The 27,831-nt window shown below is 43.6% G+C and overlaps 1 protein-coding gene across 1 annotated transcript; it reads left to right on the top strand.

Annotated features, from left to right (window-relative positions):
* Positions 1 to 509: 509 nt before the first annotated feature.
* Positions 510 to 27,692, top strand: CFAP263 (cilia and flagella associated protein 263). Its single transcript, XM_077751372.1, has 9 exons — positions 510 to 689; positions 2,419 to 2,545; positions 3,517 to 3,678; positions 6,958 to 7,113; positions 8,188 to 8,268; positions 10,688 to 10,843; positions 15,514 to 15,621; positions 26,449 to 26,604; positions 27,546 to 27,692. The coding sequence occupies exons 1-9, from the start codon at positions 589 to 591 to the stop codon at positions 27,630 to 27,632; spliced, it is 1,134 nt and encodes a 377-aa protein (XP_077607498.1). The 5' UTR covers positions 510 to 588; the 3' UTR covers positions 27,633 to 27,692.
* The last annotated feature ends 139 nt before the right edge of the window (positions 27,693 to 27,831 follow it).

Raw genomic sequence — 27,831 nt, 5'->3', positions numbered from 1 at the left:
GTCTGAGAGAAACTGCAGTTAGTGTGTATGAAGCACCAGATGGTGAACAGAGTAGGGGACTCACAGTGAGGTAGGGGAAGGAAGAAGCTCTGACAAACCGAGTGAACTTTCTGGGTCTGTTTCCTCTATTTGGAGAATAAACAAAATAATAGCTAAGGTTACAAGGTTGTTGCAAGGATTTTCATAAACTATGCTTAACATGGTGCCAAGGGCACAGCAAGTGCCCTGCAAACAGTAGCTGCTCTTATCAGCATGTTACGAACGATTGTTGTNCCGTGAGATCATGACCTCAGTGAAAGTCGGATGCTTAACCAACTAAGCCACCCAGGCGCCCCAAACAGTAGCTGCTCTTATCAGCATGTTACGAACGATTGTTGAGGAAGTAAGTGACTGCGCTCTGTTCCGCGGGGAGCCAGGCGGTGTGGGGGTGGGGCGCTGGGCGGGGCCTCTGGAAGCCACGCCCCGCACGCACGCGTCCTGTCGCTCCGGCAACGCACTCTGGAGGTCGCAGCCCGCGCGTGACTCTGCCGCTAGCACAGGGCGCCCTTGGCCTCACTGAGCAGTGGCAAGGGCCACTTGGACAGAGTGATGAGTTTTGAGGACTCTGAGACCCCTGCCACCGAGTTGCAGGCCGGGGAGGAGAATAAGCTGCCCATTATCCAGCTATGTGGGCTGGTAGAAGAGCTCAGGTATGGCCGGCCGGCTGGCTTCTGGGGGTTCAGAGGTCAAGTGTAGGACTTCTTGGCCTCACAGCTTATCCTTCTAGAAGCTGAACAGATGTTATCTATATGTCTATAAACAGTGTAGGTCAGAACTGAGGTAATGTTACTAATAGCTGCCACTTTTTGAATGCTTGTTATGCGCAGACTGTTTTGCACGTATGACCTTCTATAATGGCACAGTGACCCTCACACCTAGGGAGCGGTGAGGAAACAGAGACACGGAGGTTAAGGCACATTCCCGAGGTCACGCAGCGAGTCAGTGGTGGTGCTGGGATTCAGACTCAGGTGCCACCCCACAGCCTACCTGGGAACATGACATGAAAGAAAAAAGGCGCTTTAATTTCTTGGGCTTTCCCGTGAGCCTTTTCTTTTACTCTTAAAATTCAGCCCACAGGAAGTTGCTCAGTAATATATGAAAATATCTAAGGTGTTCATATATATATACATATATATAATAACCTGTAGCATATATGAAGAAGTTAAAAAGGTCATTACCTTGGTATATACAGGACAAACTAGGGTCGTCATCCCTAATTGCTTAAAAACCATCTGTTCAAAGGTTTTCCACCATTTATAGTCATAAACTTCTTGTGGATACTTCCGTCTCTTGGATGCTGGAAATAAACGCTGAGAAACAGGGGTGCTTGGGTGGCTCAGTTGGTTAAGCATCGGGCTTCAGCTCAGGTCATGATCTCATGGTTCATGGGTTCAAGCCCCATGTTGGGCTCTGTGCTGAAAGCTCAGAGCCTGGAGCCTGCTTCCGATTCTCTCTCTCTTTCTCTCTCAAAAATAAATAAATTTTTTTTAAAAAACTGAGAAACATAAACCAAAGGGAGCATCTAAAGATTGTGGATATATAGTAACTTCACACACGTAGTTATTCAGAAGAAATTTTACAAATGGGTTAGTAGATACTTGAAGGTGGGATTTGTAGCTTCATCTCAGCAACAATTTTCAGCATAATCTCTGTTCTTTCAATTTTGTGGCTCATTAGGCAGATAGTTTTTTTTCATCTTTATTTTTTAATAATTTTTTTAACGTTTTATTTATTTCTGAGAGAGAGACAGCGTGAGCAGGGGATGGTCAGAGGGAGAGGGAGACACAGCATCTGAAGCAGGCTCCAGGCTCTGAGCTGTCAGCACAGAGCCCAATGCGGCCCCGATCCCACGAACTGTGAGATCATGACCTGAGCTGAAGTCGGACGCTTAACCCACTGAGCCACCCAGGCGCCGCTATTTATTTATTTTTTGAGAGAAGAGAAAGAGAGCGTGAGAGGAGCTGAGAGAGAGAGGAAGAGAGAGAATTTCAAGCAGGCTCTGCACTATCAGCACAGAGCCCGACATGGTGCCGGATTGCAAGAACCGTGGGATTCTGACCTGAGCAAAAATCAAGAGTCAGACACTTAACTGACTGAACCACCCAGGTGCCCTGCATTAAGCAGAATTTGTTTTAAAAAACACAAATACTTAAGTAGCACTTACCATGTGCCAGGCATTGTTCTAAAGCCTTTGCATTCCTTATTGCAACCTTAAATAATGATGAGTGCTGTTATCATTTCCATTTTACAAATGGGAAAATTGAGGCAGCAAGAGGTTAAATATCTTCGAGAAGGTCATGTGTAGCTATTACATTAAAAAGTAGTGATTTAGGGTTTAAACTTATTAGTAGAACTTATTCAGGTACCTCTGTCTTGCAGTTATGGAAACTCTGTTCTGAAAACTGAGACAGAGATGTTTGAGAAATATTATAAAAAACTGGAGCCCACGGATCAGCGATATCCACGGTTATCAGACGTTAAAATAACGGGAGCAGAATTTGCACAGGTATGCTGAGGAGTCCTTCTAAGAATTCTTTTATTCTCCTTGTGCCTGTAGATTCAGGGTGTATATCTGCCTTTGGCGTGCCCTCTTTGGCCGAGTGGCATATGATTTTCTCCCTGTTCTACTTTTGATACTTCCCTCCTTCCCAGGGTTTCTCTTTCACGTGACTGTGAAGGGAATCAGGTTCAATTAATAGTGGAATTGACTCTCCCAGAATAACTTTGTTTGAAATAATTCTCTTAAATTGGGATACTCCAATGTTTACAAGGCCCATCTAGTCGTATACAGGAGTGAAGTGGGTCGGCTGTGGGCACAAGGGAGTCCTTCCTTTGTCTAAAAGATCCAACCAGGTGGCCTGGTTTGGCTGGAGCAGCTGATTTTACAAGAGAAGCTGAAAATCTCGATTATTTTGGTGGAATCTCCTGATTTTCAAATGTGGGTAATTAATTTTTGAAAATTTAAAACTGTATGTAGATCTGTCTTTGAAAGGGCCAAACAATCTCACCTTTGGGCCCACACGTTCCCTGGGCCATCTGCTGGTGACCTTTGGCTTCAATGTGTAGGAAATCAAAATATTTTTGTCTATTTGGCTTTATGCTGAATACTGCACCCCCAGATGCATTCTTTCTTCTGTGTTCAGTTTAGGAAGCACTGAGCTCTGGGTTTCCCCTGACGCTGACTTGAATGCTAGTCTAGAGCAGGTTCAGTCTTTCCACCCTCAGGATACTTTCCCTTATTTATATTTTGATTCATTATTATCACGCAGAGGCCTTTGAATTATTTAGCACAGGGCCTTAGGTTGACGTGGGAAGCAAACATCATCGCAGGCCTCATATCCTGAATCCTTTCACATTGAGATTGTTCTCCCTGGCTGCTGTTCAGGGTCATTTCTAGCCAGTTTGAGTGGTCATTTTGATGCCCAACTTAAGCATCAGTTCCTACTTGACGATGGCCCTGTGTTTCCTGCATTACAGTTACGAGGCAGGCGCAAATCCAGATCCCGCATGGGTACGGACCGTGTGATAGGCCTTAGCTGCGACCAAAAATGTGAGCTTGTGCTAAAGGAGCTGGAGGACACGAAGGATGAAATGAGGCACATGAGAGCAAATGCCGAACGAGATCTGCAGCATCATGAGGTAAGGCCCTTTCTCTGCAGCCCATCCTACTTGGCCTCCCCGCTTTCACCTCTTCGAGAAGTACCCATAGTATGTTCATATCACTGGTGTTACTTTGAAAGAAACACAGGTAGGAGAAGACAATTTTAAGACCGACTTTTAAGGAACTTCTCACCTGCTTCAGGAGACAACAAATTTTAAACTTAAAAAAATTTTTTTAAATGTTTATTTATTTTTGAGAGAGAGAGAGAGCGAGCGAGCACAAGTGGGGGAGGGGCAGAGAGAGGGGGACACAGAATCCAAAGCAGACTCCAGGCTCTGAGCTGTTAGCACAAAGTCCGACGTGGGGTTCAAACCCACGAACCATGAGATCATAACCTGAGCTGAAGTCCAATGCTTAACTGACTGAGCCACCCAGATGCCCCAAAGTGGAAAATTTCAAAAATGTACACACACAGAGAGACTAGTGCAATGTGCTTAACAGCCACATGCAACAGTCATCAACATATGGCCATCCTTGTTTCCTCCATGTCCCTACCAACTTCTCCTTTGTGACAGGCCACTGGGCTATTGTGAACTGATAATACTTATCACTTCATTTATCTATAGATATTTCAGTATAAGATATGAATTGTTTTTAAAAAACAACCATAATAACCATAAGTGCCCTTAAAAATATATAATAATTCCTTAATAATATATGGAGTTTGAGGTTTAAGTCAATGGATTGGATGAAAAATCCTTTAAATCACCTCCTGTGTGCAGCGTACATGACCATGGTCCATGTCTGGTTGGAGAGCAAAATTGTCAGTTTTCCTCCAGAGAAGAAACATCAGTGTTAGTTCGGTTGGACATGGGATGTAGTTGTTGGCTTGCATCAGAGAGCAATATTGTATGAAAAAGAGATGTTTCTGTTCTATTTCTAAATTTTTTTATTTCTATTTTTTAAATTTTTATTTATTTATAAAATACCTTTTTTCAAAAAGCTTTTTCTTTATTTTGAGAGAGAGATAGAGAGGGCACAAGTGAGAAAGGGTTAGAGAGACAGAGGGAGAGAGAGAATCCCAAGCAGTCTCTGCACTATCAGCGCAGAGCCCTATACAAGGCTCTAACTCACGAACTGTGAGATCAAGAGTCAGACAAAATCAAGAGTCAGACACTTAACTGACTGAGTCGCCCAGGCACCCCTATTTTTATTTTTTTTTGAGAGAGAGTACATGTGTGCAAGTGGGTCAGAGGCAGAGAAAGAGGGAGAGTCTCCATGCCCAGCACAGGAAGCCTGATGTGGGGCTTGATCTTACAAGCATGAGTTCATGAGCTGAACCTAAATCAAGAGTCAGACTCTTAACTGACTGAGCCACCCCAGGTGCCCCAAGCTTTTCCTTCCTCCCCTCCCTTCCTCCCTCTCTCCCTCCTTCCTTCCTTCTTTCCTTCCTTCGAGAGAGAGAGAAGGCACAAGTGAGTGAGGGACAGAAGGAGAGTGAGACAGAATCCCACAGAGAGAGAGAGAGAAACAGGGCTCTCCTGATGCAGGGCTCAAACTCACAAGTTGTGAGATCATGACCTGAGCTGAAGTCAGATAGATGCTTATTCAACTGAGCCATCTAGGTGCCCCACATTTTTCTGTCTCTACATGTGAGCACACATAGACTCACACTCATTGCCTCCAGAAGGACAGATCAGTAGACTCATGTCTTTATTGATGGAATTATTTGTACCATGTAAACCTATCCTTTCCTCACTCTCTCCCTTCCTCTTGCCTTCCCCCCACTCTCCTTCTTTCTCTTTCCAAACACGCATTTTTGAATGTTAACTTGCTAATGTGGGCTGGAGTGGCCAAAGGAGACTTTTTCGAGGAGATGGGACTATACACAGGGCCTGGCATGGCCTTGGAGAATGATGAGGAATGGAGAACAGGGTATCCTAGGTAAGGTGAATGACATGAGCTAGGAATTGGAGGTGGAAATGAACCTGGCACGTTCAAGACATTGAGGGGACAGGTGTGATTAGAGAAGAGGGGGCTTTGGAGGCTGTATGAGGAAATCGGGCCGAGCAGGGCTGGGAGACCTTGAGAGCCAGGCAGCAGAGTTTATCTTTGATGTCTTAGAAAGCAAGACCCCAAGAAGGATGGCTGAGCAGGAGGGTGACATGTTGAGAGTGGCATCGAAGGTGGACTGATGTTCTGGCACGTGAAGACGACGGGGAGGGGAGGGGACGGCCCATGAAGGAAGATGCTTTCGCTTCTTGGTGCCCCGGGACAAAGCCTGAATTAAGGTGATTTGCTCTGCAGCTACAGATACCCTTTTATTCTTTCAAATTGTGTGTGTGTGTGTGTGTGTGTGTGTGTGTGTGTGTTTCAAAGATATCTGTATTGTAGCAAAATTTGAATGCACAGGTAAGCTGAAGGAACATTTGTAAACATCCAGTGTTACCTACTCGAGGTAATTGGTGTTGGTTCTTGTGTTTATCACCTAGAGTTTAGATTATTTTCTAGGCATATATGAATTTCTTTATAAAAAGTATATTATTCTGTAAACTGTATTTTGCACTTACTGTCTTTCCATGTCAATACATATATTCATTTATAATATCTTTTTTCANGGACACTTAACCGACTAAGCCACCCAGGCGCCCCAAGATTTTCAAATTACCATTACAAAAGTATATGGTAGGAGTGTTTGTCTTCCTAATAGTCCATCTCTTCAGATGTGACTGTGGCTGATGTTTTGGTGTATATCCTTCCAGATGTTTTTATATCCTATCCTATCACTGTATATTAATGTGATTATTTTTAATGGATAAATAATATTTCCAATATGGAAATATGTATGTACAGAGATACCGGAGGCACTGTTTTTGTTCACCCCCTTTTTATGGACACCCCCTTTTTTAAGATCTTTTTATTTTTTTAATGTTTATTTCTGAGAGAGAGAGACACAGAGTGACAGAGCATGAACAGGAGAGGGGCAGAGAGAGAGAGGGAGACAGAGAATCTGAAGCAGGTTCCAGGCTCTCAGTTGTCAGCATAGAGCCTGATGTGGGGCTGGAACTCACAGCCTGTAAGATCATGACCTGAGTTGAAGTTGGATGCTTAACCAACTGAGCCACCCAAGTACCCCAGAGGCCTGCTTTTTAATAATAACATTGATATAATCAAATTTGTATCTTGCAGATCTGTCTCTAAGACTAAGAAGAAACATGTATTAGGATACAAAGAAGTCTGGGAACCTAGGTTTCCTGAGAGGGAGATACCCTTGAGGATTTTTGGAAACTGTTCTTTTTTTGTTCTGACTCCTCCAGGCAATCATTGAGGAAGCTGAAATAAGATGGGTTGAAATCAAGAGAGCAGTGCATGAGTTTAAAAAAGATATTCTAAAAACCATATCCAAGAAGAAAGGGAGTATTTTGGCCACTCAGAAAGTGATGAAGTACATTGAAGACATGAACCGCCGGAGGGTGAGTTGACAGGAGGCTGGGGCTTAGAAAGGGAGAAGAGATTCATAAGATAATGTTAGAATGATCCATGTGAAGCCATCCCACTCCATTTGGTCCACCTTACCACCTTAACATAAATGCTGTCCACATGTGCAGACTTATTTTTATTTATTATTTTATAGCTTATTGTCAAGTTGGTTTCCATATGAANTTGATGGACACTTAGGCTCTTTCCATGATTTGGCCATTGTTGAAAGTGCTGCTATGAACTTAGGCGTACATGTGCCCCTATGTATCCCTTGGGTAAATTCCTAGCAGTGCCATTGCTGGGTCATAGGGGAGTTCTATTGTTAAGTTTTTGAGGAATCTCCACATGTTTTCCAGAGGGGCTGCACCAGTTTACATTCCCACCAACAGTGTGGGTTGGTCAGGGAGAGTCACATGTGCAGATTTATTGCATCACTCCTACTGTGTGTCTTAAAATGCAAGTTTATCAAGGCTAAAATCAGTCAGGCAGGATGAATATTAATAGTATCTCAGACGGATTTTTTTCTTTTTTATTGTTACTATTTGTTTCAAGATTTGCTATGTTTTCTAGAGAGAGGTGGTGAGAGTCTGTCTAGTCAGGTAGTCTACCTAGTCGGGAACTCTTCAAGTTCCATTATTTATAAGGAGACATAAAATTATGTTCCTTCACTTTCAAAGATTTTGTAGCATGTTAAGCTTTGGATCCTGGGCATATGGAGGGTCATTATTCTTAATGTGTTATAAGTGATACAAAATTATATAAACTACCAAGAGAATAAGAGACTCAAGAATTATAAAATCATTTGGTCAGGAATGGCCCCTGTACCCAAACGACATACCCAAATTATCTTGAATTTAAAAGCAATAGAAAATTTGCAGGAGCAGATCTGTTACCTCTGCTTCTTGGTCATGAGTGAAGTGATATAGCAATACCAGCTTGGGTAAAAATACTTAAAAATATGTGACTGAATGTTAGGTCCAAGGTTTGGTTTGCAGCCCCAAACCTACCAACTTTTCAAACCAACAAGGCAGAAGAGAAGTGGATTAAAATTTACTTGTATTTTTTAGGACAGTATGAAGGATAAATTACGTTTGAAAAATGTTTCTCTCAAAGTGCAGAGGAAAAAGATGCTTTTACAATTGAGACAGGTATGTGGCTCTTCCTCCCTCCCTCCCTTCCTCCCTACCTTCCTACCTCCCTTCCTTCCCTCCTTCCCTCCTTCCTTCCTTGTTACTGTGATTTAACACTATAATGTGTTCCCAAAGATGTTCATGTCCTAATCCCTGGAATCTGTGAATCTGTTACCTCACACAGCAAAAAGATTTTGCAGATGTGATTAAGTCAAGGATCTTGAGATTTTCTTAAAATAATCTCCCCTTGGCTCAGAGGGACATTATCTTGGGTTATCTGAGTAGGTCTAGTGTAATCACAAAGGTCCTTATAAGAAGAAGACAGGAGAAAGATATATATTAATGGAAGCAGGGATCAGAGTGGGGGAACTTTTAAGGTAGAGGAAGGGTCGTGGGCAAAAGAGTGCAGGCAGCCTCTCAAAGCTGGAACAGGCAAGGAAACAGATTCTCCTCGAGGGCCTCCGGGAGGCGTGCAGCTCTGTCAGCACCTTGATTTCAGCCCAAACAACCATTTTGGTTTTACCTCATCTATCTTCTACCTCATGAGCAAGAAGATAATGGATTTCTGTTTTAAGCCGCTAAGTCTGTGGTCATTTGTTACAGCAGTAATAATAGACTCATACAGTTACTGTGCTGGCAAATCCATAGACGTAGTTGGCTTGAACTTGAAAGACCCTCAGGACATAGTTGTCGACCCTTTTGGGGGACAAGGCTGGGGACACAGGTACAGTGTGCTTTGGTTGTCTTTGCGGCAGACTCTATAGGTTCCTGACTGAAGGTGTAAGGGAGACCTGCACAGGCTCTAGAATGTGAGTCCGTGGCTCTGTATGTTTTTAATTAACTCGAATACAGGCACTGATAGCCTGTGCATTAGAGGTGGCCACTGACACTGGCACGGAGGTGTACTGGCGAATGAACATGTCTGGGACTCTTGCCTAGTTGACTTGGTATCCCGAAAGACAACAAGCTGGAACAACTTTATCGACACCAAGTGATTGAGGACAAATGTAAGATCCTCCATTTTGATCCCCCAGGATACCTGCACAGGTACTGCAGGGCTTAGCAGACAGTGCCTGAAAACATCAGCTCAGCTGGAGGTGACGCTGTGGCCTGGGGGGCACCTAGGGAACTGCAGCGCCCCACAGAGAAAGCGGTGGGTTTGCTCCTCTCGTTCTGAGCAGCCCTGACCCAGAGCAGCACATCTCAGGGACAGCTGCACACCTGGAAGAACTGGTCATCTAGAGTCCCCCGCCCAAGAGAGGGAGCTGGGAAGCAAGGGGAGCAGCAGAGGAGGGCCCGAGGAGAGCCAGGAGGGCCAGCTGGTCTCCAAGTGTGCGGGGCAACTGTGGGAGGGAGAGAACACGCTGCTCTGGAGGTCCCCAGTGGGAGATGAGGGCCGGAGTGGCGGTGTCATTGAAGGAGATTTGAGACGAGTGTAAGAAAAAATGCGGCCCCGGCTGCAGTGCCGAAAATAGACAGAAGCTGCTTCCAGATACAGTTCCTGGTATCCAAGTGCCGTGCAATCTCAGATATCCTGAGGAGCCAACTGACGTGTGAGAGAGGGAGGAGGTGGATGACTCTTAGCCTAAAAGCCACTGCTGCACAGGGCTGACACTGAGGTGGTCCTGCCACCAGGAGCTCACAGAGTAGCAGGGAGTGGGGATGCTAAGACTCTGGCATCCAGAGGCCCAGCAGGAGGGACTGGGGAGCCGCAGGAGGGAGTCTCCTGGTGTGGAAGACTGTTTAGGAGTGTTTGAGCTGGAGGATGGGTCATTACTGGGACTTAAGGAAATTGTTCTTGTTGCTTTGGGGGAAAGGGAAGAAGCCTCCTAGGAAGTAATAGAAGTGAGTAGAGTGTGGGGGTGAGAAACAGTTCCCTAATTTGGCTCAAGCCTACCACAAAGATAAGATGGCCTAGACCTGGTGGGGCAGGTAAGGTGGGCCAAGTCGGGAAGGGCACCCTCCCTCATACAACCACAGTGAAGAAATGTCATATGATCACAGGAGGGAAATTTATGGGCTGCTGCTCCTGGGTTTTCAGGTTAAAAACAACTTTTATATGGTCTCCTTCCTACTTTTCCTTCATAGGCCTGTTTACACACTACCTCTTATGGGAAGCCTTTACTGACCCAGGCTTCCATTCTTCTCTGGCCTGGCTGAGGGGCTGCTGGGTGCCCTCTGTCCCTCCCACTACACCACACAGTGACTTGTTTGTGAACCCTGGTTGAATGCATGCTCCTCGAGGCCAGGGAGTTATTGTGTTTATTCAAATCTCTACCCTAGTGCCTGTACCAAGCCTGGCACCAAGCAGATCCCCAGTCTGTATTTGTTGAATGACTAAATGATGACCAGTTTTCAAAATTTCATCCAGAATTGCAAGATGTGTGTCATATTTAGAAGTCACAACCTCACGTTTTTTCTTCTTTCTGAGCTGTAGAAGGAAGAGGTGGGCGAGGCCCTCCATGATGTTGATTTTCAGCAGCTGAAGATTGAGAATGCTCAGTTTTTAGAGACCATTGAAGCAAAGAATCAAGAACTGATCCAGCTGAAGCTGGCATGTGGAAACACCCTGCAGATCCTCAATGCATACAAAGTAAGGTCCGCCCTGCTGCCCAGGTCCCTGAGGCCCCACACCCACCTTTCCAGCCACAGCCAGGCTCCTAGGCACCTCTGCAGTTTTACACAAGGCTTGGGTGTCCGTCATTTACTGTTGCTCCCTGATTTCTCTTGACAAGCCATTTCTCCTGAAATACTCTGAATGTTCCCATAACTCCAGCTATGCACTGCAACCACCCAGACGCCTTTTGCTTCTTTAAAAAATATACAAACACCCTAGTCCAGCCCTGGCCAATCGAATTAAGGGGTGAGGGCTGTGGGTCAATTTTTTTTAATGCCCCAGATGATTTTTATGCATCATGAGTTTTGAGAACTGACCACATTTAGAGCCCTGTTTAATTTAGGCCTATAATAAGCACTTGCCTACTTAAAACCCTCCAGAAGAAAACTCTCTTAGCTAAAAATCAGAAAACTAATACATAATTCCTCATCCACACAGAACCCTTTTGGGAGAGAAAGAGGTACTATTAATAATTAAGCAGGGAGGCCATGAATGTCCAGTCACCCTGCTAGCAATTGTCTCATGCAGCAGTCAGCTAACTGGGCCAGTGTATCCTGCCCACTGGCCTGTGAGTGAAGAATGGTTTTTACAGAAGAACGTCCGTAACCAATGTGATAGATGACTCCATCTTTGAAACCCAATTAAGTAAAATTGGTTTCTCCTCCAGAAATTCCATTCTTCTCAGTAGACCTGTATTCCAACAATTACTTATTATATTTTAAATTTCATCAATAAAACATTTGTGGAAATTTGTTTTTTCTTTTGTTAATATAAGTAATTACATTATATCCTCAATTTTGCCTCTTGGCCTGCAAAGGCTTAAATATTTGCTATCTGGGACACCTGGGTGCCTCATTTGGTTGAGTGTTTGACTTGATTTTGGCCCAGGTCATAATCCCAGGTCATAGGATCAAGCTCTGTGTCAAGCTTCTCACTGAGCATGGAGCCTGCTTAAGACTCTCTCTCTCTCCCTTTGCCCTCTCCCCTACTCAGGCTCGCTCTCTCTCTCTCTCTCTCTAAAATAAAATTAAATTAAAATTTTTAAAAATTAAAATAAATAAATATTTGCTATCTGGCCTTTTACAGAGCAAAGCTGCTGACCCCTGGCTGAGTGCCCAGGTGATAGTGGTGTCTACAGGCTTTGGTAACTCACAGGTGGTCTTCATTTGGCCCATACAGTGTCATTTTAAAGTGTAAATTTGGAAGTGTTTAGATTAGACTCTTATGTTTGCCCAACATTTTCCTTTTACAAATGAAAAACCTGAAGCCCAAAGAGAAAGTAATTGCCAGGCTCAAGCAACAAGTTTGTGACAGGGCTTGGACTCCGAGTCCGGTATGTGTCCCACCTAACCCAACCGCTTCCCCCTGGCATAAAGCGTACAGACAGCCTTGTGCTGGGTTTTGAAACTCATGTGTCATCCATCTGCAATAGATCATCCATTTTGATCCTATCTCATCAGCAGTTAGCTTATCTGATCACTGTTATTTCAAGATGAAGCCAATCCCCACGACTCCCAGGCCCCCATTGGCTGGAAAGCTGGGTAGAACGTGGTTGCATCATATTGGATCTTGATTTTATCCCATGGAATCAACTTCAGGAGCACAGGGCCTGTCTGGTCTTGTATAGAAAAGACAGGGGTTTGGAGTGGAGCTACTGGTTTATAAAATGAAACTAGCAGGTCCAGGGCCTGAGCTCTTTAGGACAAGTGTAAATGCAGAGGACAGACTGCTGTATACCCGTTCAGCAGCAACACAGGCCACAGTGAGTGGGATGGGAGCTATTCTGGTCAGAACCCTAGGGGCCATCATTCCTGCAGGCCTGTTTCAAATAATAGTAAACAGATAGTGGAGCTTGGGAAGAGGTGCCCACAGGAGTCCTACGGTGGACACGGCGACAGGTTGAGGGAGGAGCCTTCTTGTTTTCCCCATGTCTCAGTTAGGTCTCCTAGAGGAAATGGAGGCAGAATAACTGTTGAGTTTTGGAGTCAGACCCCACCTGAGTTCAAATGGGGATTCCACTGGGGACCGTGGGTATGACGCGTCACCTCCCAGAGACAGATATTTGCGACTCGCCACCGAGATAGAGCTCCGGCCCGTCTGCACTGTGTTCCTAGCACCAAAGCAAGTGCTTAGCCAGCATTGTCAAATGAGCTGCTAGCGATTCAGGTGTGTGTTTAGGGGACGGTGGGAGGGGGGTGGTGGTGGCAGGAGAGACCACTTTCGTATAAATATCAAACACCCAAGTGTAGGACCTTGTGAAAGCATGAGAATAACTATTACCAGTGTGCTCACTTCAGCAGCTCATATGCAGAATAACTGTTACCAAACATACCAAGGACCTGTGGCATGCCAGGCGCCGAGCTAAGTGCTGAGGGTGTGGATGTGAAGGAGATAAACATAGTCTCTTCTGTGAGTTTGGTCCATGAGCTTTAGCCAAAGGGATACCTTTTTCTCTGACTTTATGCCATCAAGTCCTTCCTCATAGAGTCTGGTAGAATATAAATGTATGATGACAGCTGTGATGTGTCATTCCTAATTGACTGTAAACTAGTGATCCCCATGTAAACTAGTGCCTTGTGGTAGGCAGAGCTCCAAGATGTCCCCCGAGACTCCCCACACCCCTAGTATGTATACCCCGTACAATCCCCAAGGCTGTGGGTGGGATGGATTCTATTATTAGGTTCTGTTCTGTTATGTGATTACATAATATGACATGGCATTGTTGACCTTAAAATAGGAAGATTATTGGGTGGGCCCAACCTCATCATATGAGTCCTTTGAAAGCAGAGAGTTTTGTCTGGAAGAGGAAGTCAGAGATTTGAAACACTGGAAAGAATTCTCTAAGCAAGAGGTTCTCCATGACTGGCTGAAGACAGAGGGAACTTGTGACTGCCAGGAAGAAAATGGAGACCGTAGACTTACAACTACAAGGAGATGCATTCATCCAACAGTCTGTGAGCTTGGAAGACCCCAGCTCCAGATGAGAGCCAGCCCTGGCCAACATCTTGATTTCAGCCCCACGGGACCCTACCTGGGCAGAGAATCGAGCCACCCTGTGCCTGGACTTCTGACCTATAGAAACTGAGATGATAAAAGGGTGTTGCTTTATGCCACAAAATTTGTGATAATTTGTTACACAGCAAGAGAGAGCAGATGTACTTTTTTAGAGGTAGCCACTTTAAGTGACTGGCATCCTGCTCAGCATCACAAATCACTGTCCTCACGCCTTCTTGAGGGCCCTGCCCCACCAGAGCCAGGCACTGCCTTACAGGTGCCCTTGCAGTTCGTCTGTGCCTGCCTGTCTCTCTGTACTGTGGGGTTAGTGCCTTCCCTCTGCTCTCCTTTTCTCCCCGCGACCTGCTGGTCTGCAGTGAAGTCCTACACTGCCCCCCTTCCCCACAGTGCACCCCCTCAGTCTGGTCTCTGCCCCATGGCACTTTCCTAGGCAGACCAACCACATGCAGGAGGTGGAGCAGGAGATGAGCCTTAGGGAAGGGAGGTCTGGCAAGAAGAGGAACAAGGAGGGTGGCGGCCTCCAGTGCCCTGAGTCCCCCAGACACGTGGCTCCAGGCTTTTCTGCCAGGGCTGAGATTTGATACCTTGGGCATGGTGCCCCAGCACCCTCCTCTTCCAGGCTTTTCCTTAGCGTGGCATGTTCTTCCCTCTCCTCTTACTTAGACATGCTTGACATAACCCTTCAGCTTACTTCCCAGCATCCTTTCCCCCAGGGAAACTCGACTGCTGTCCTCCCCTTCTTAGCGCTCGGACCAGTTGCAGTTTTATGTTGCTTCTTATGCTTCCATGGGGCACCATGGCCTAGGTGCTGGGTGAGTGGGGTCTCAGAGCTTGTTGAGGGATCCCCTCAGAGTCACTGGCTTCTGTCCCTTGGCTCCCTCTTCAGCCCAGCAGAGAGTATCCCAACTGCTCCAGGCTGACCCCTGCTGGGAGACAAAGGTGCAAAGGGGGCAAATCTGAGAAGCAGGGGCCTGGGGGGAGCTGGTGAAAGACAGCAGCAAGGGATGATGGGAAGCTGCAAGGCAGCCCGCACAGAATTTGGTGCCAGCAGGCCCAGTCTGGACAGGCATTAGAGACAGGGGTGAAGCCCATGGAGCCCTTGGGCCCAGAAGTCCTACTGCTGTGTCAAACCCTGGCTAACCTCTTATCTCTACCACCTTGGGCACATTTGTTTCATCCTCCTAAGAGTCCTTTCTTTCAGCTGTAAAGTGGGATAGCAGTGGCACCTGCCTCAGGGGGGAGTATCTCTCTCTCTTCATCTAGTAATGGCAGCTGTTTGTGTGAGTGTCTCCATGTGGCAGGCACTGTGCTCAGCACTTTACTGTGATTACCTCCCTTAACCCTCTCCACAGCCCTGTGAGGCGACAATGTTTAGAGAGGTTCCTGGACTTGCCCAAAGTTTCTTTTAGTAAATGGTGGGTGGGGCAGGGTTTGGGTCCTGGTGCATCTGGCCACTCTGCAGGTCTTCATCTCCCCCTACCATCTAGGCGCCAGCATTCTGAAGATCTGGGCCGCTGTGAGAAGGGCAGGCCGAGGTTCCTGGACGGTCTTTCTATTGTCCTGTTTAATATGTGTCTGGTGGTTCTGAGCGATCCTCTTTGCTCAAGACCTGCCATGTTGTTATATTTCAGAGCAAGCTACAGCGAGCGATGGAGACATCCGTCCGTCTGGACAAGGAGATCTTGCTGAGGAATGAGTTACTTGAAAAGATTGAAAGAGAAACCCTACAAGTAGAGGAGGTAGGAGAGGGTAAAATGTGCTGTTTCTGGTGTTTGTTTTTTTCTGTCTACAAGGGCTTGAGCCAATGTACACCACAATCCTTTTCTAGAAAAGCCTAGACCATAAGTCAAAAGAGCCCTGAGCCACTGAAAAGAGTAAATGGCACCAGGAGACTCACAGTTCAGTAGGATTGGCATTTTACTGCTAGGTTAGGGTCTAGAGTCAGAAATCATGTAGAAAGCATGGAATCATTTAGAAATCATGTAGAGCCCAAATAACACTCGAGAATTCCTTAAGTGACCCATGAAGTATCAGACTCAAAGTGTGTATAAAACCTCACAAAAAGTGTAGAATGCGCGTAATAATTGAATTGGTATGAGAAAAAGTACACATGCCAAAATACAGTGTTCTGTGTAAAGGAGAGAGAGTTCTTTAAACATGTAATTTTGACTTGGTACATGGGATGCTGGGATGATGGTCACGGTGTGAAAAGATGTGAGCCCCTAACATCTACACTGTGATTTAGCACTCTCACTACTTTGCTGAGCACACAGTTGAATTTTGGCAAGCTAAAAACACAAAGGATGTGACTCAGAGGACTTTTTTGGAAAGATGGGGGAGAGAGTATCAGCTTTGGTGTTGCCAGGTTCTAGCTTTGAATATGCATTTTAATTAAGACAGGCCTCAGTTTCCACATCTGTGAAATAGGTGTCACAACCCTTGTGGTGATTTATTAGAACCAGGATAGCAATGCTCTGTCAGCCTCATAACTAAGACAGTTAGTGATTAGTGACCTTGTCTTGAATGGAACAAATGTCCCCAGGAGTATGCATGGCCCCAAGCCTATCTATGATAGCTGAAAAGCCACAGGATGACTACATCTGACTCAGTTTTGTCATGCACCCATGTCATATCCTTGATGCAGAACCAACACCTGCAAAAAAGAAAAAAAAAAACAACCTGTCTCAGTACAGAGTGGCCGGTAACAAAGTTAAAGGAGAAATCTGTATGCTTTCTCCGTGCAGAATTCCTGTGGTATTTATTTGTTTGGGTGGACATTTATTAGATTACAAGTAAAACATAACATTGGTTTTTAAAAGCCTGGCATTCACTGCTTAGTATATTTTAGTTTTCTTGTTACCTTTTTTAAAATTTTTTTTAATGTTTTTATTTATTTCTGAGAAAGGCAGCGTGAGCCAGGGGAGGGTCAGAGAGAGAGGGAGACACAGAATCGGAAGGAGGCTCCAGGCTCTGAGCTGTCAGTACAAACTGTGATGCGGGGCTTGAACCCACGAACTGTGAGATCATGACCTGAGCCAAAGTTGGACGCTTAACCGACTGAGCCATCCAGATGCCCCTCTTGTTACCTTTTTTAAAAAACAGTTTTGTATTGGGTTTTAATTCACATACCATATAATTTACTCATTTAAAGCACACATTTTAATGATTTGTACTGTGTTCACAGAATGGTGTAACCATCAGCACAATATTTGAGAACATTTTTGTCACCCTAGAAAGAAATCCTGTACCCATTAGAAATCCTTGTCCATGCCCCACCTCACCTCACTCCTGCCCTCCAGCCCCAGGTAAACATTAATCTACTTTCTGTCTCTGTGAATTTGCCTGTTCTGCACATTCTATGTATGTATATAGGCATTTGTGTATATTTTTGAGAGAGAGAAAGAGAGACTGAGTGCGAGCAGAGGAGGGGCAGAGAGAGAGGGAGACACAGAGTCCAAAGCAGACTCCAGACTCTGAGCTGGCTGTCAGCACAGAGCCTGATGTGACGCTTGAACCCACAAACCATGAGATCATGACCTGAGCTGAAGCCGGAAGCTTAACCGACTGAGCCACCCAGGCGTCCTTGGATAGAGATCATATAGTGTGTGGTCTTTCACAATTGGCCTCTTCAACAATATTTTCAAGATTCATGTGGTAGTATGTATCAGTACTTTGTTTCTTTTCATGGCTAAATAATATTTCTTTGTATGGATATAGACCACATTTTATCTATTCAGCATTTGAAGGGTTGTTTCCCATGGGTTATCTTTGGCTACTATGAATAATGCTGCTATGAACTTTCTCATACAAGTATTGTGTAAATGTATGTTTCCTTTTCTCTGGGACCTAGAGGTAAAAGTGGGATTGTGGGTTACATATGATGGCACCATGTTTAACATTTAGAGAAACTGCAAAGCTGGTTTTGAAAGGGGCTGCACCATCTTACCAACATTTCACCAACGTGTGAGAGTTCCAATTTCTGTACATCTTCACCAATACTTGTTATACTCTGGGGTTTTTTGTTTGTTTGTTTTTTAATGGCCACCCTAGTGGATGTGAAGTGATACCTCATTGCGGTTTCGATTTGAATTTCCCTAATGACTAGTGACATTGAGCATCCCTTCATTTGCTTGTTGGCCGTGTGTCTTTTTGTGAGCAGTATCTAGTCAAGCCCTTTGCCCCTGAATAAGTTTTTAATTAAGTTATTTGTCTCTTTATAATTGAGTTGTAAGAATTCTTTATGTTTTCTGGATTCAAATACCTTGCTGGATATATGATTTGCAAATATTTTCTCCTGTTCTGTAGGTTTCCTTTTTACTCTCTGGTTTTTTTTTTTTTTTTAATTTTTAAACATTTATTCATTTTTGAAAGACAAGAGTATGAGTGAGGGAGGGGCAGAGAGAGAGAGAGAGCGAGCAAGTGAGAGAGAGAGACAGAATCCGAAGCAGGCTCCAGGCTCTGAGCTGTCAGCACAGAGCCCAATGTGGGGCTTGAATCACAAGCTGTGAGATCATAACCTGAGCTGAAGTCGGACACTTAACCAACCGAGCCACCCAGGTGCCCCTCCTATTTACTCTCTTGATGGTGCTGTTTACAGTTTTTAATTTTAGTGTGCTCCAGTTTATCTATCTCTTCTTTTGTACTTGAGCTCAGTGTCATATCTAACAAACCCCTACTTGCAGTGCCTGGGTGGCTTAGTCAGTTCAGAGTCTGATTCTTGATTTTGGCTCAGGTCATGATCTCAGGGTTGTGAGATTGAGCCCTGCTGGACCTCTTAAGATTCTCTCTCCTTCTCCCTTCGCTTCTCCCCTGTGTGCACACACACTCTCTCTCTCTGAAAAATAAAATAAAATAAAATAAAATAAAATAACCATTACCTACTATCATGAAGCTTCAGGCCTATGTCTTCTGTTATGAGTTTTTAAAAATTTTTTAATGTTTCATTTATTTCTAAGAGAGAGAGAGGCAGCATGAGCAGGGGAGGGTCAGAGAGAGTGGAAGACAGAATCCAAAGCAGGCTCCAGGCTCTGAGCTAGCTGTCAGCACAGAGCCTGACGTGGGGCTTGAACCCCCAAACCATGAGATCATGACCTGAACCGAAGTCAGTCGCTTAACCGACTGAGCCACCCAGGCGCCCCGTTATGAGTTTTATAGGTCTTACATTTAGGCCTATAATACATTTTGAGTTAATCTTGTAAATGTGAGGAAGGAGTCTAAAAGCTGCCAGAAGAAAGGAGATGAAGTATGTTCCTAGAATTTGTTGTATTAGCCTTCCTCTTTACCATAGTGCGCTTCTCTCCATCTCTTCCTGTGGATTTGAGTTACCATCTCATATTATTTCCTGACTCAAATACAGCTTTGTTTCACCCTACCTTTGTGCTATTATTGTCAAATATATTACAATTTTATATATCACTAGGCCACAATAGAACTATATACATACAGCTTTATAAATTGCTTTTTAAATCTGTTAAGAGAAGGAGAATATGTCATTGTATTGTCCTTTATAATTACTTAGACGATTACCTTTACTTGTGCTATTTGTTTTCTTCACATGGATTTAAATTACTTTCTGGTGTCATTTGTTTTCAGCCCAAAGAACTTCCTCTAGTGTATCTTGTGGGGGGTGGAGTGATGCTAGCAATGAATTCTCTCAGTGTGTGTTTCTGGGAATGTTTATTTTTCATCTTAAAAAAAAAAATTTATTTTAGGACTATGTTAGAAAATTGTGAAGAGTACAGAGTTTCCAAATATCTCATACCCAATTTTCCCTATTATTAACATCTTACAGTGGGATATTTATTAAAATTGATATACCATGATTTATACCTTATGTTTAATATTTATAATTAATATTATTCATATATCCTTGGTTTTTACCTAATGCCCTTTTCTGTTCCAGGAGCCAATCTCATTACATTACATTCAATGTCATGTCTCCTTAGGTTTTTCTTGGCTTTGACAGTTTCTCAGGCTTTCCTTGTTGTTGATGACCTTGACAGTTTGTGAAGTGGTTAAGTATTTTGTTGAATGTTCCTCTGTTAGGATTTGTCTGCTATCTTTCCTGTGAATAGACTGAGGTTAAATGGTTTTCAGGAGGAAGATCAGAGAGGTGAAGTGCCATTTTCATCACATGCTACCAAGGGAGCCCACTGTCAACACGATTTCCCACTGCTGATGTGAGCTTTGATCACCTGGCTGCTGTAATATTCTGTGGGATTCCCCACCGTACAGTTATTCTTCCCTCTAATATTCAGACCGTACTCTTTGGAAGGATATTACAATATGTAGCCCACACTGAAGGAGTGGGGAGTTATAAACTATTTGGATCATCTGTCTAGGAGATTTGTCTATTCTCCTCCATTTGTTTTTTAAATCATTTATTTATATCAATGTCAATTCATGGATATTAATTTTAGTATATGTGCTGTCAAAGGGAGGATGGATATTAATTTTATATGTTGGGTTATAATCTAATATTATTTGTTTTATTACTCACATTGTTTCAGCTTGGGCATTGGGAGCTCTTTCATTTGGCCTGTGTCCCTTTGACCTATCCCTGTGTGTGTGTGTGTGTGTGTGTGTGTGTATGTGTCTTAGCACTTTTGCTTTTCTGGGACTAGAAAATGCTTGAGATTCATCTCATATATTTTCTGCCTCAGCAGAATGGCTGGAATTAGACATTTCTCCAAGAAGTCTTGGTTCCTCTTATTTGAGAATTGCATTAGAAACTAAGGTTTGAGCGTGCTCATTGTTGGCTTTCATTTTTAAAGATAGTTTTGCTGGATAGGAGATTCTTGTTTGACAGTTTTGTTTTTTTTTTTCATTCAGCCCTTAGAGTATGTCATCACGATGCCTTCGGCTTCCATTATTCCTGGTGAGAAGTCCACTATGGCTGTTATTTGTTTTCCTTTGTATGTGATTGCTTGTGTTTCCTTGCTCCTTCCAATGTGTTCTCTTTGCCTTGTCATTCAACATTTTGGGTTGAATGATGTGTTGGGGTTTGGATTTCTTTCCAATTTCTTACACAGAGTTTGTTGAGCTTCTTGGATATGTGGCTTAATATTTTTCATAAAAATATTTTTCATCACATTTTGGAAGTTTTCAGCCATTATTTCCTTGTGTATTTTTTTCCTTTCTCTTTCTCCTCTCCTTCTAAAATTCCATTACATGTATGTTGGCACATTTAATGGTGTCCCACATTTCTCTGAGATTTAATTTTTCTTCTTTTTCCTTTCTTAAAAATAATTTTAAATGTTTATTTATTTATTTTAAGAGAGAGAGATAGAGAACAGGGGAGGGGAAGAGAGAGAGCAAGACAGAATCTCAAGGAGGCTCCACACCCTCAGCCTGGAGACTGATGTGGGTCTCAAACCTGTGAACTCTGAGATCATGACCTGAGCCAAAATCAAGAGTCAGACAGTTAATTGACCAAGCCACCCAGGTGCTCCTCTGTGTTTTTCATGTTGCATGATCTCTAATGATCTCTAATTCTTTGTTCTGCTGCCTTAAATCTGTTATCTTCTCCAGTGAATTTTTCATTTCAATTATTGTATTGAAAACATTCCAAATTTTCCATGTGTTTTTTTAAAAAAATAATGTCTGCGTCTTTATAAATACTCTCTATTTGATGAAACATTATCATCATATATTCCCTTAATTCTTTAAAAATGATGGCCTTGGGGTGCCTGGGTGGCTCTGTCAGTTGAGTGTCTGACTCTTGATTTTGGCTCAGGATCCCAGGGTCATGGGATAGAGCTCTGCTTAAGATTCTTTCTCTCTCCTTTTGCCCCTCTCCCCCGCTTACGTGCTCTCTCTCTAAATTAAGAAAAATGGTTGCCTTGCTTCTTTGAACATATTTATAATAACTGCGTTGAAGACTTTGTCTGCTAAGTCCACCATCTGGACTCCCTCAAAGGTGGTTTATGTTGCCTGCTTTTTTCCCTTTGTGAGACACCCTCTCTTGTTTCTTTGCCTATCTTGTAATTTTTAAAAAAATTTATGTATTTATTTTTAGAGTGATGGCAGGCGGGCAGAGAAAGGGAGAGAGAGAATCCCAAGTAGGCTCCATTCTGTCAGTGCAGAGCCTCGTGCGGGTCTCTATCCCACAAATTGTGAGATATGACCTGAACTGAAATCAGGAGTCTGACACGTAACCGACTGAGTCACTCAGGAGCCCCCTGTCTTGCAGTTTTTGTTGAAAACTAGACATTTCAGATTATCTGAATTATAGCAATACTGGATACTTATTCCACCCACCTCTTGCTTATTTAGTGATTTGGCTGGACTATTAGAAATAGACACTACAGGGGCACCTGGGTGGCTCAGTTGGTTAAGCGTCCAACTTTGGCTCAGGTCATGATCTCACAGTTCATGGGTTCGAGCCCTGTGTCGGGCTCTGTGCTAACAGCTAGCTCAGAGCCTGGAGCCTGTTTCAGATTCTACATCGCCCTCTCTCTCTGACCCTCCCCTGCTCACACTGTCTCTCTCTCTCTGTCTCAGAAATAAAACATTTTAAAAAATTAAAAACAAAAATAGACTCTACAGTCTACTTCTCCTACTGTTAGTGACCTCTGGCATTGCTTCTTAAAGAGGGAAGCCTTGATTGTGGATAACAGTGTCCCTGACAGCCAGGAATGATTGGTGTTTTAGCCAAGTTCTCTTTGACTCCCCTTCATCTTCCAGCTAAGCATCTGGCTGGTCTGTTTCTATTGGGATCATACCCAGCTGTGAGCCTCCATTAATTACTAGCTGATTGCTCTGTTGCTTTCACCAACACTCTGGGACATTAATTGCCACACTTTCTGATCTAGTCAAAGTCAGGCCCCTTTGTGGGGACCTCTTTGGCAGTCTTTGAGGTTTGCTCCGATCCCATGAAGCCTCTTAATGGTCTCCTTCCCTGGTTCTGTTAAACATCCAGCTGGTCTTTTGTTGCTTGTTGCTACTATTATCATGGAACTTCCAGCTGTCTCCTAATTGCTCACCCCAAAGATCTCCATTGTTTTCCACAAAGTATGTAGGCATGAACAACCTGCACTGTGTTCCAAATTCAGTCAGTCCCTTCAGGCAGCACTCTGGAGCTATTTCACATGCTCTCCCCTTGAGCAAAACTTCTACACTGCTGCACGGACCTAGGGGTAGGAACAGTGGCCTACCTGTCTTGTGACACCCTGCTGTACGTACAGGTGGGGTGCTGGGTAGAACTGCAGCTCCTGGCCTTCTCAGCACGTTCCTCATAGCAGTAGAACTTATTTTTAATGCCTTGGTTCTTGCTCCTTCATTATATGTCATCTTAGGAACTCTTTAATCATCATCCTCGCAAGAGTGTCTACTGATGGTCCAGGTACATGTTTCAATCTCCCCACAGATACACGCTAGGCATAGCAGACAGTCACTGTATGCTGCCTGACACGTTTTTATCGCATTCTGACAAGTTGATTAAAAAATACTTTTATTGATTTGCTTCAGAGTGAATTAAAACAGCACTTCTCAAACTAGAAGGTGCAAACCAATCTCCTGGGAATCTTGTTAAAATGCAGATTCTGGTTGGGTAGGCCTAAGAGTCTTCATTTTTACCCAGCTCCCAGGTGATGCCAGTACCATAGATTGTACTTCGTGAAGCAAGGGATTAAAAGACAATGCTAAGCTAGGAAGATTCAACATCATAAAAATGTTAGCTCTGTTTAAACTGATCTGTGAAATCATGGCTTTCCAATTAAAATAACAAGATTCTTTTAAAGGACTTAAGTAAATTGGCCCAAAAATTCTTTTGGAAGATTAAATAAGAATATCTCCCAAATTCTTAAGTAAATGGGTGGACTAGCCCTACCAGATACTGAAACATGGTATGAAATTACAGTATTAAAAACAAGCTCATGAATAAATTGGAAGATCTAAGAAAAAATATAAGTCCTATGATGAGCCCCAATTCAGATTACATATATGTCATATATATTATCAAGTATCTGATGAAGTTTTGAGATTGATGCATCTAGTTTATGATAAAGATATCTTTGCAGGGAGGCACAGCCAGATTATTCAATAAATGATTTGGGATGGTGAGGTAGCCATTTAAGAAGAAACAAAGTTATGGTGAAATTAATCCAGAGGTATCAGAGATTTAAGTATAAATGATAAAAACATTAAAAGTCCTAAACTTAATAGTGGGAACATTTTTAATTATAATCCTGGAGTGGGGAGGACTTTTGAAGTATGAAACCCAGAAACCATGAAATCAATAAAGTCATAAAAATGAAGTTTTTCCTGTGCAACAAAAATCATCATATACAAAGGCATAAAAATAAATAGCCAGAAAAATGTGTTGATTTATATCACAGGGAGTTAATTTTATTAAAATATAAATATATTTTACAAATAAGAAAAAATCTAACAAAAAAGTAGAAAAAAATGGGCAAAAGTTTTAACCAGTTAACAGAAAAGCAAAAAAATCTCAAACATATGAAAGATGTTCTACCTCATGCATAAGGAATGCAAAATAAAGCCATAATGAGATACCAATTCCCCCCTCCAAGATTAACAAAGATAAAACATTTGGTAAGACTGTTGAGAGAGTGGGGAAAACACAGGCCATCTCAAACACTGCTGCAGAGGCAAAATTGGCTTGATTGTTCTAGAAGGTGATGTAGCACTCTTTACCAGACATACATATCTGCTCAGGGCAGGGCTTCTCCACCTGGACACCACTGACGCTTTAGGTCCGACAATCCTTGTGGGGGCTGACCTGTGCCCTGTAAGGTGTTTAGTAGCATTCCTGGCCTCTACCTACCAGGTGCCAGGAGCACCTCCTGGGTTGTGACAACCAGGAATGTGTCCAGGTATTGCCAGATGTCTCCTGGGGGCAAAATTGCCATCTCAAAACAGACAGTTTCACTTTCAGTAATTCATCCTACTGATATACTTGTGTATTTACAGTATGGCCCATACTGGGAAGATTAGTAATGACAGCATTGTTTATGGGAACAGCAGAAGTTCGAGAAACTAAGTGACTTGTTTGTGAGGACGGCTATACAATGGAAAATGATGCAGCTGTTATAAAGAATGAGTCGTTTTTGTACACGCTGATATAGGAAGAGCTTCAGTATTTATTAAGCGAAAGAAAGTTGGAAGAGGAAAAGTGAATAGCTTTGGCTATTCTTTGGGCAAAAAAGGGAAATACATAGTTTATATGAGTGTAGATCTCTAGAAGAATGCACAAAACCTAAAAACAGTGCATTCTTCTGGGACGGGAACTGTTGGCCAGGCAGTGGCAGAGTAGGATGGGAGATGGTCACTCTGAACTTCTATACCATTTGAATTGAATGTATTACCTATTCAAAACAATTGTTAAAGCAATAAAAGAACATTGCTGATTCAAAGAATCCACTCAAAGAGAAAAATGCTAGTTACTTTTACTGTATGATAATTTCTTTTAATTAAAAAAAAATTTTTTTTTTTCCCTGAGAGACAGTCAGCATGAGCAGGGGAGGGTCAGAGAGAGAGGGAGACACAGAATCTGAAACAGGCTCCAGGCTCTGAGCTGTCAGCACAGAGTCCGATGCGGGGCTAGAATCCAAGAACCGTGAGATCATGACCTGAGCCGAAGTTGGACGCTTAACTGACTCAGCCACCCAGGCATCCCTTTGTATGATAATTTCAGAAATAAAATTTCAAAAGAGATTCCTCAAAACATTGAGTGACTATTGACCCAGCAGTTCTCCTTCCGGGTATATACCCAGTATAACTGAAGCATGAACTTGAACAGATGCTTGGCCACTTATATTCATAGCAACATTGTCCATGATAGCCAATGGGAGGAAGCCACCCAAGAGTCCACAGACAGATGAATGGAGAAGCAAAATGTCATGTATACATACAGCGGAACATAATTCAGCCTTTGATGGGAAGGAAATTCTGCATATACTACTACATAGATGAACACTGAAGATATTGTACTCAGTGCAATAAGCCAGTCATGAAAGGACGAAGATCACCTTTATATGAGGTACCTGAGTAGTCACATTCATACAGACAGAAAGTAGACTGGATGTTGCTGGGGCCTTGGGGGAAGTAGTCATGCGGAGTGTAGAGGTTTAATTTTGCAAGATAAAAAAAGTTCTGGAGATGGATGGTGAATGTACTGAGTGCCACACAACTGCACACTTAAAAATGGTTAAAATGGGCAATTTTATGTTATGTATACTTTACAAAGAGATAGGAAGGTGAGTTGAGACTGATCAAACCAAAATATGCTTAAATACATAGTTTTCCCCCAGAAAACCCACCAAACCTAAAAAATCAAAATGAAGACATATTCCTTAATGAAGAAGGAAGGCAGGGAAAAATACTGTTTTAGACTGCACTTAGTGTTGCTTAACTGGATGAAAATATCACCAGTTGTAAAAAAATAATAATCAGAATCAGAATCCTGCGATTCTTCCCACTCCTTTGAAAATTTCAACATTATTTTGAGAACTACATTGAAACTGGGGAGAGACGCCAGGACCAGTAAGTCCAGTAAAAGCCAGAACCGCCAGGGATGCCTGTTTGATTGGTCCTTCCCAACCCAGGACCGGGCCAGGGCCGAGGCCGTCAACAAGAGGCTCCGCAGACAGCTGGCCGAGTTCCGAGCACCGCAGGTGATCTTGTACGTCCGGGAGAAGATCCTAACTGGGGACCTGGAGAAGACTGTCAAGATGTGGGAAAGGAAAGTGGAGATTGCAGAGGTAAGTCTCAGAGAACCCCAAGACGGGCAGCCTTTCACGTCCTTCGCATTTTTGCCTAGGGTTTTGTTTTTCAAGCTAAGCGAGCCGGTGTTCGGACAGGTGATGTCTGAGAGAGATCTGGGCAGTCACTTCAAGTCTTTAAGGAAAATGAAGGATTTTCCTTTTTTCAAGTTCCCTTTTCAGTGTTAGGGACAGGAAGAGACTCTGTAGTAATGGTGTGTTTTAGTTGCTTGTTTTCTCAGTGAATTTTGGAAGCTTTTGAATCCCTTCCCCACCGTCGGTGATACAGTGATTGCTACTTTATACATGGAGAAGCCAGTTTTTTTAAAAAATTAGATAATGGATTTTTAATATCACTCAGAACTTGATACCATGCATTTACATAGTTGCCCTGGGTCTTTCATTTTGAGAACCCCGCAGCCTTTTCCTGGGACACAGTGTGCTCGGTGCAGCCTTGCCCCAGGTGAGCGCCGGGAGAAATGGGAAACAAAATGGGAATCCTGAGAAAGAGGAAAGCCCCCGGGCTGCCACAGGCCCCTTGCAGGCTGAGGACACCTGAGACATCAGTTAGAGTAGCTTAAAAACCCGGTCAGGGCCTTTGGGAAGCCTGGTGTGTTCACATCTAGACCCGGGCTCCACTTCCCACAGGACTTTCTCCTGCCTTTCCCGTGGTCCCTTAGTGACCGAGGGTGAATTAAGATCTGAACTTGGGCCCATCAGATTTGGAGCCGGGAAGTAGCAGAGAAGCAGGGCAGGAGCCTGTAACTTCTCACTTCACTGGACAGAAACCAGCTGTCTGGAAGACTCTTCCAGACTGGCACCGCCTCACACGGAGTCACCTGCCTGGCCACAGGGCTGGGTGTGGGTTGCGTTCTGAAAAAAGTCACAATCGCTTTTTCCCAAATGACCTTCTCCCCGCATCCCCTTTTTCCTTTTTGCAGATGTCCTTAAAAGGCTACCGCAAGGCTTGGAATAAAATGAAAACCACCAATGAGCATTTGCAGGCAATTTGCCCCCCTGGGAAATAGCCAGAGGGAGGCCACAGCTGCAGACCAGCGTGATCCATTAAAGTAATCAGCTCCTTTCCAGTCAAGGGGTCCTCTCACTGCTCCCTGTGCTGCTCGGTGCCCCCCAACTCTCCAGCCATGCTGATGCGGCCCTTCCCAGGCCACATTTGCCCGTGGGGAGTGTTTTCACAGCCTGGCCCCTGCAACGTTAACACTGAAA

Source organism: Crocuta crocuta, unplaced genomic scaffold (assembly GCF_008692635.1).
Source record: "Crocuta crocuta isolate KB4526 unplaced genomic scaffold, BGI_CrCroc_1.0 scaffold124, whole genome shotgun sequence".
Classification (NCBI taxonomy): Eukaryota; Metazoa; Chordata; class Mammalia; order Carnivora; family Hyaenidae; genus Crocuta; species Crocuta crocuta.
This window is presented reverse-complemented; position numbering and strand designations above follow the sequence as displayed.

Excerpts from the sequence above, each read along its gene's own strand:
- CFAP263 (XM_077751372.1), top strand. The coding sequence starts at position 589 with ATGAGTTTTGAGGACTCTGAGACCCCTGCCACCGAGTTGCAGGCCGGG. Across the intron at positions 15,622-26,448 it reads AAACCCTACAAGTAGAGGAG|GACCGGGCCAGGGCCGAGGC; the intron begins GTAGGAGAGGGT and ends TTCCCAACCCAG. Across the intron at positions 26,605-27,545 it reads GGAAAGTGGAGATTGCAGAG|ATGTCCTTAAAAGGCTACCG; the intron begins GTAAGTCTCAGA and ends TCCTTTTTGCAG.